At 15.1% G+C, this 9,311-nt stretch overlaps 2 protein-coding genes across 2 annotated transcripts; one reads left to right on the plus strand and one right to left on the minus strand.

Moving 5' to 3' along the window:
* Positions 1 to 703: 703 nt before the first annotated feature.
* On the plus strand, positions 704 to 2,746 carry PF3D7_1252800 (Plasmodium exported protein (PHISTb), unknown function; the record flags this gene model as incomplete). The annotated part of the gene is made up of 2 exons (XM_001350874.1): positions 704 to 832; positions 995 to 2,746. The coding sequence occupies 2 exons, from the start codon at positions 704 to 706 to the stop codon at positions 2,744 to 2,746; spliced, it is 1,881 nt and encodes a 626-aa protein (XP_001350910.1).
* Positions 2,747 to 3,837: 1,091 nt separating this feature from the next.
* Positions 3,838 to 4,276, minus strand: PF3D7_1252900 (Plasmodium exported protein, unknown function; the record flags this gene model as incomplete). Its single annotated transcript, XM_001350875.2, has 2 exons — positions 3,838 to 4,113; positions 4,211 to 4,276. The coding sequence occupies 2 exons, from the start codon at positions 4,274 to 4,276 to the stop codon at positions 3,838 to 3,840; spliced, it is 342 nt and encodes a 113-aa protein (XP_001350911.2).
* Between the last annotated feature and the right edge of the window lie 5,035 nt (positions 4,277 to 9,311).

Genomic DNA, 9,311 nt, shown 5'->3' on the forward strand with positions numbered 1-9,311 from the left:
AAAAAAAACTATTATAAGAACAAGGTTTTTATTTTTATATATTTTTTTTTTTTTTATTGAAATTGGGATAATTAAAGGAAATGTTAATATTTATATTATATGTTAATATATAATACATACATACATATATATATAATATAATATAATATATAATTTTATATTTTTTTTTTTGGAATATAATATAAGATATATATAATGTATGAATATATATAAAAATTTTAAATATTTGTAAAAATAATGCTTAAGGAAAATGAATTAATTAAAAATTATATGTGTAATTATTTATTAAATATAATAGAGCACATCTTCCTTTAATTTTTTAAAAATTGAAATAACAAAATTGATATATATGGTTATTAATTGAATTAATACAATATATAAATATTATTTTAATTTATATTTTTTATTATATATTATTATTATTTTATTGTTTTTTTTTTTTGTTTTTTTGTTTTTTTTGTTTTTTTGTTTTTTTGTTTTTTTGTTTTTTTGTTTTTTAGTTTTTTTGGTTTTTTTTTTTGTGGAATATTATGATAGATATCTTTATGTATTAAAATAAATGAATATCAAAAGATCTCGAAGTATTTAAAAAGAAAAAATAATGAAAGAAATCTTATTTGATATTTAGAGAATATTATTATTAAGGTTATGCACGTATCTATACGATGTATAAATCCTTAATGATTTAATATAAAAATTAAATATGAATTATAGTTTAGTATGGAAGTATTTGGAAAGGGAAATGAAAAGGTATAACAGAAGTGTTTGGTGTACCTTATTATATGGAAGAAATAATATACTTATTGTTCTGATATTGAATATTATATTATGGGTAAACATAAAGAATATAAAATGAATAAATAAATGAATAAATGAATAAATATTTTTGCTAGTTTGATTTTTATTATGTATTTTTATTTTTATTTTATTTTTTTTTTATTTTATTTTTTTTATACATAATTATTATTTATTTATTTATTTTATTTTTTTCTAGAATGTCTGTATAACTAATAATGGTATAACACTAGATTCAAAATATATCAGCACTAGGTACATAAGAATTCTTTGCACCCCAGATATTATAGATAATGTTGTAAATGTTAAAATAGAAGAAGAAGAAAATATAAATAAGGAAAATGATAATGTGATTAAATCAATTAAGAGTATTAAATATCCTGATAATGTAAATTTATATAATGCATTAAGAAAAAAAATAAGAAAGAATATGGAACAAAATAAATATGGATTTGTACCTTATAGTAATGAACATTTAATTCCATTTTACAATGAAAAAGATAATAGTATAAATAATGATATTGATTCATTAGACGGAAGAGATAATTTGATTAGATTAAAAATGTATAATATATGGTTAGAATTAATGCAGAATGAACAAATGAAATATTATGGTATAAGACACAGTTTAAATAAATTTTATAAAAATTTAAATCAGAAATATAATATAAAAATTGAATCAAATGATAAAGCTTTGAAAGAATGTAATGAAATTATTTGTTTAAGCGCTCATTATCTTCAACGTCATTTAAATAATATGTTTAATGAATGGTTTAAAAAAGGGTTTGTGAGTATTGGAGAATTTCAAAATATAATTAACGCTACTAGACATGGTTGGAAAGTATTAACCACTAATGTGAAAAAAAAGTATAAAGATATTTTGACTGATAATTTAATTGAAAAAATGAACAAACCTTATTTTATAGGAGATAATATATTTAATTCTTATTTAGATCATATTAATGTCAAAGATAATACACAGCAATATAATGAAAATATGAAAAAAATGTCATGTATAGAAAAAATGCCAATAACAGAAAAAGAAGGAAATATGGAAATGAATTATAATAATAATTTAAATGTAAAGGATAAAAAGTTATTATATGACAACATAGTTAAAAATAATTCAACAATAAAAAATTATACTGAATGTTTAAAAATGGCGGAATATGTAGATGTTGATACTTCGGGTGTTAGGGTAAAGGAAGAAAATAATATGATGAAAAGAAATATAAGAAGAAATAATAATATTTATAAAATTAATAATGAAGAAATAAGCAATAATGTAGAAAAAAGTAATAATATAGAAAAGGAGGATAATCAAAATATAAATTATAATGATGGTGAAGAATTAAATGAAACAGACAAAAATGAAATTTATAATAATAATATAGAAAAGGAGGATAATCAAAATATAAATTATAATGATGGTAAAGAATTAAATGAAACAGACAAAAATGAAATTTATAATAATAATATAGAAAAGGGGGATAATCAAAATATAAATTATAATGATGATGAAGAATTAAATGAAACAGACAAAAATGAATTTTATAATAATGATGAGGAAAATGAGAACGATGACATTGAAATAAGTTTAGAAGATATATTCGATAAATCAACAAATATAATAAAAGAAGCTGAGGAAATTATTAATAAGAGAGAAAATGGTACTTCAATTGATTCATGTGTTTTTATAGATAAACCTGAAGATTATGATAAACAAATTGAATGTATGAATAATAATAGTACAAATGGATATTTAGATTATTGTAATAAAAAATTTTGTAATGAAAATAATTCTAATCCTACATATTTACAAAGAAAATGGAAATCTCTTACTCACATTTCAGATAAGGATAAGTCTTCAAATAATATTATTTCTTCTATATGGAAATATGTAAGTAATAAAAATAATTTGTTATATTGGAGAAAATTTAATACTTACTGAATGTGTAGGTAAGATAATTTTTGTTTTTTTATTTGTCTTAAAAATGATGATATAGATGAATATTTTTTTTTTCTTTTGGTATGATGGACGTTTGTAGTATATTATATATATATATATATATATATATATATATTATAAATACATTATCTTCTATAAGATATATGTGCTTGATATATGAGTTCCTATTATTTTTTATTTGTTTTTAATTTTATGTTATTTTTTATGAAGCAAAAATTATAATTAGGAACACACATATATATATATATATATATATATATATATATATATATAGTTTTAATGAATATAATAATTTTTTATATTATAAAAATATTCTATGTTTTAATTATTAGTATTAATTTAAAAAAAAAAAAAAACTAAATTGATGCATAATTCTTTTATTAATTTAATACGAAATATGTATCATTATACAATAATATATATGTATAAGGTTGTATTAATTTATTTTATTTTATTTTATTTTTTTTTGTTTGTTATATATTATTATTTTATTCATTAATTTCCTTCGTTTTTATTATTAGATTATTATAATTTTTTTTAAATTTATTAAATAAATATTTTTTTAATTTATTTATTTTATTTAATTTTTTATAATATTTGTGAAATTTAGCGAAAGATGCATTTTTACTATATTATATGTTTGAATCTTTATGAAGGAAATTTTTCCAAAAAAACTTTTTACGCACATTCTAATTTTTATTTTAAATGTTTTTAAAATGAAGCTTCATTTTACTCTTTAAGAAAAAAAGGGTAGTAAATAATAAGTAAATAATAATATATATATATATAATATATAATTAGGGGATAAACAAACACATAAATAAATAAATAAATATATATATATTTTTTTTTTTATGAATATTTTGTTTTATTTACATTTTTGTGTATTATTTTAATTAGTGAATAAACTACAAAATTAATAATTAATCCTCAAAAATAAAAGAAATGTACAAAAAATAATAAAAAATATTTATAGGAAAGAAAAAATTAGAAATAATTATGAAAAATACAAAATTAATTTTTCTGTTCATTTTAATTTTTTTTTTTGGACTGTTCTAATTTGAATAAATAATTTATTCAACATTTTGACTGAACTTTTCTTTTAATTCTCTTGTAACTTCCATATATTTTTGTAACCAACTACGAAATTCCCTATTTATTTCTTCATCGTCATTATTATATATATTTTTTATTTTATCATATAAATCATCTTGTGCATCATTTTCATCTTCTAATTCAACGTATATTGATAAAATGTCACTTTGAAGTTCTACTAAGGTTCTAAAATTTCTAAGACTCATATTATTAAGTTGGTTGCATATTTTAGTATTTGGTTTTTCATGGTTACTCTAAAAAAAAAAATATATATATATATATATATTGAAATAAAATAGAAAATATATATAAAATATAATTTATTTTAAAATATATTTTAATGAAACTTACATATTGAGTTAAAACAAGCATACTCAATGCAAGGGGAAATGATATTTTTTTTAAATAATAGAACATTTTAAAAATATTTTTATAAAAGGATAAAAAAAAGGGAGAAAAAATAAAAAATAAAATAATATAATATAATATAGGATAAGATAATTCTTTTATATAATTTTAAGGTATATCATATAATATAATTTATTTTTAATTCTTAATTATGTTAAGAATATATACTTTTGGAATAAAATTATGAAAATAATAATATATTTTTTTTTTTATAAAAAGAAAAAAAATAATAATTATAAATATAATTAAAGAGAAAAAAATATATATGTTATATATTTATAATATATTCTAAAATAGTTTTTATTGTTTTGTTATATTAATTTATAATAAAATAAAAAAAAAAGAAAAAAGGAATAAATTTTTGATCGTCCATTTTTTGCAAAAAGTATATATATTAGAATTATATTTTTAAGAATTAAATATATTAAATGTTAATTATAAATTTGTACTTATTTTTACAAAATATTATATTAAATTTTTATATAAAATAATATTTTATATTAATGATTATATCCAGTTTTGTACTGAAAGTAAAAATATATTAACTGCAACCATTTTTCAGTCCTGCCTTTTTTTTTTCTTTTTTTTTTTTTTGGGGGGGGGTTTTTATAATAATAAAAGTATAGTAATTTTTGTACTTTAAATTGAAGAATATCTTTAAAATAAAAAAAATAATAAAAATAAAATTTATATTAATCTTAGTATTTAAATATATCTTTTTTTTTTATTACAGATATCAAAAATGTTGAGTTAATTAAGTATTTATTTTAAATTATAATTGAGAGATTCTTTTCTATCTTATTTTTTTTTATAAAATAAGTCACATAAAAAGCGGTATTGTACCATATAATATATATATATTATTACATTTTTCGTGTATATATAGTAAGGATTTTTTAAACTATATAGTCAAATTCTTATTAAAAGAACGTATGTAATAATCATGTATATTATATATGTATATATATTTATATTAATATAATACAAATAAGAACTTAATATATAAAATAAAAATATAATATATATTACTATAATATAAGGATATATGTAAGTATTATGTTAATTAAATATATTTTAGTATATTATATATCCTTATCATCTTGAAACAATAATAATATTTTATAGATAATAGTAAGGTTTCTATAATTTAATTAATCTTCTTTAAAAGAAATAATTATTGTGGTTATGATATGTAATTAAACAAGTATAAATATACATTTGTAAAATATTACAAACTTTTTAAGGACATTTGATATTAATACATATATATATATATATATATATATATATATATATATATATATATATGCTGAATTATAATTAATATATAAAAGATATATAATTTTAATTTGTGACATAAAATAGGAATAGTACATTTTTTATATTTTTTGTAAAATATGAAACATTGCGTATTTTAAAAGAAATAAATTCATGATAGTGCAAAAATTATTTTTGTTATAGATTAATGATTATTTATACTAATTCAAATTGATTTTATGTACCTATGCCATTATTTGAAGAAATGTAAAAATAGGTATGCTTATTTTTCTAGTAAAGTAAAATATATAATATTCTATGAAAATATTTTATAAAATGATAAATGGTTAACAATATATATTATATTTATAGATTATGTTTTTATTCAAAAATTGAATATGTTATGTAGATATGAAAATTGGTTTAGAATATATATACAAAAAAAGACAAAAGAAAAAAAAATTATATGAGAAAAAATATATGTATATATATTTATTATTAATATAATTTATAGTTAAAATAGGTAATAGCAATATATTATGTATTAGATACACATAAATTATTATATATATATATATGTATATATATGTGTATAGGTTGAAATGAGAATAATTTTAAATATAATATATTTTTCATTAAACAAATTATATGAAGGGATATAGACATATGTATTCATATTAAAGTTATTATATATATATTTAAATCATTTAAGGAACGACGTAAATACATATATATAATTATAAAGTTTAAGATTATATAGAAAGTAAATTATAGTTACAAATATTCTTATATTATAAAATTCATATAATTCAAGAATATATATATATATATATTATTTTGTTTATGTTATAAATAATGCACGAATATTTTGTTAGCATTACTATGTACAGGATGTATTTCATTTTGGTTAAATAATATGGACTTTTCGTTTTATAGTTAAAAATTAATTATTCCTATTTCTATTTTATTATTTATAGTAAAAGTATAATTAAATATTTAGTTGTATTATTTAATTGTTTATATATTTTTTTAAATATATAATTTTTATGGAATGAAGAAATTTTAAAAAATTAATATTTTTATTATAATAAATATTATAAATTTTTTTTTACTTGATTGTTTTGTATTAATTATTTATATTTTTTTCAATTATAGATATGTTAAATATATGTACATATATAAACCCAAACTTACATACATATATAATATATATAATTTTATATTAGATATTATTAATATAATAACCCCGTCTTATTTAATTATGGATTATCCTTGAACATCATTATAATTTACTTCATATTTAAAAATATCCATATGTTATAGTTATAATTTTATTTTGTTATTAAAACGTAATTTAATTACAAAATGAATGGATTTATATAAGAAAATATATAAAATGTTTTTAATATATATTAAATAAAAAATATTTATAGAACAACATATATATATATATATATATATATATATATATATATATATATATATTTGTATAATTAATATGAAAAAGGTTTCATATTTTTTTATAATATTGAATAAGACATAAAAATGTTCATAAATATAATAATTAAACTTTTTTAAATATACATAAAATATGTATTATATAAAAAGTTAATTGAAAAGATGTCTCATTATTATTCTAACATATTAAAAGGGTTATATATATATATATATATATCATAATAAAATAATAATAATATTTTTATATTAATTTAAAAAAAAGAACAAAAAAAAGAAATAAATATAAAAATTAAAATTAAAGATAAAAATATAAAAATTAATGATAAAAATAAATATAAATAATTTGAATAATATTAAAAATATATTAATTTAAAATTATCAGTTGTCTCATCATAATATAATTATAAAAATATATTTTATTAAATTATTCTGAGTTGTAATAAAAAAAATTTAATATATATTATTTATAATATGACATATGAAAAATATGCATGCAAATATTATTTAACATATTTTTAGATATTCCATTATAATATATATTTTAATGATTCTTTTTATATCACATTTTATTTGTAATTATGTTGAATATTTAATGAAAAACGAAAAACCATATCGTATATATATATATAGTATTTAACCTTTTAACTCTTAAACATTTACAACATCTTTCAATCATATTAAAAAGAATAATTATTCATTACAAATGGTAGTTTTATTTGAACCATTATAATATATAAATATATATATATATATATATATATATATATATATATTTTATAAATATTGTCTCTTTTTTTTTTTTTTTTTTTTTTTTTTTTTTTTTTTCTTTTTTTATAAATAAATATATGTATTTATTTATATAAAGCGCAGATTAATATACAATTGCAAAAGTTGTAAATTAAAATTATATTTTCCTTAGACATATAATATGAAGATATATGTTGTTATTTCTTTATACATTATAGTTTTATATAAAAATATTAATTAATATCTTTTTTATCCTTTATTGATATATAGTAATAATAATAATAATTATTATTATTTATGCATTTGTTTTTTAAATATAAAAATGAGAATAAACCAAAGTTATTTTAAAAGTGTCGTTATATTATGATGAATCAAATAAATAAAAGAAAATGTAAAAATTTTTTTTTTATTAAATTATGAATAATGAAAATATTGTATTTTTGTAAGATTTATTTTTTGCGTGCATATATCTTGTAATTTATTTTTAAGCATATATATATATATATATATATATATATATACATATATTTGGTAATATATTTATCACGATTTTATGTTAATATCATTAATTTATATATAAAAGATTTTTTTTTTTTTTTATAATTAAATGCAATGTTATATTATATGTAGTAATAATGTTTTACTACTTATTTTAAAACGTATTATTTATTTAAACAAGATGCTGAATCATTACATGCACATATATATATATATATATATATAATAAAAGAAATAATATAATGTAAGTCTTATTATGGCTCTGTGTTCATTTATAAATAAAGGCTATATTATTGATATAATATTAATATTAAAACATTTTATTTTAATTACAGAAAATGTAATAATATTATTATAATATTAATTATGTATATAAAATTATGTACGTTTTTTTATTATGTTCAATGTTTTCGATGATAGTATTTGCATGAAAAGAATTCGTTTAAAAAGTACATTCAATTTAATAATGATTTTGATTAACGTACGTACATATATATATATATATATATATATTTTCTTTTTAATTTTAATATAATGTTTTATTTAATAAAGTAACAAATTTTATTGATCTTTGGAAATTTATGTACTTATATTTATATTGTAATCGAAATAGGTACTTATGTTCTACATGAAAAAATAATTTTACATGAACATAAAATACTTAAAAATTATGTTATATATGTATGAATTTCCTTTTTATCATATGAAAATAAGGAATACATTATATATATATATATATTTATGTATGATATAAAAATGGGATATATATATATTCCCATTATGTTATATAAAAAATATAATAGAAATTATAAAATTATATTTATTATTTTTTTTCAATTTAATCCTTGCATAAAAAAAAATTGTATCAATAATCATTTTTATTTATATAATTTTAAAATATTTAATATTCAATTTTGTATTGAAAAAACATTTCTTATGACCAATTATTATACTAATTTATGAAGAAAATTTTAAATCATTATTTCTTTGAATACATATTTATGAAGTTCAAAAGAATTAAAGCGAAGAATAAAAATTACAGGAATTCTTATGAATATTAAAAAAAAATAGAAATATTAAAAAC

This window comes from Plasmodium falciparum, assembly GCF_000002765.6.
Source record: "Plasmodium falciparum 3D7 genome assembly, chromosome: 12".
Classification (NCBI taxonomy): Eukaryota; Apicomplexa; class Aconoidasida; order Haemosporida; family Plasmodiidae; genus Plasmodium; species Plasmodium falciparum.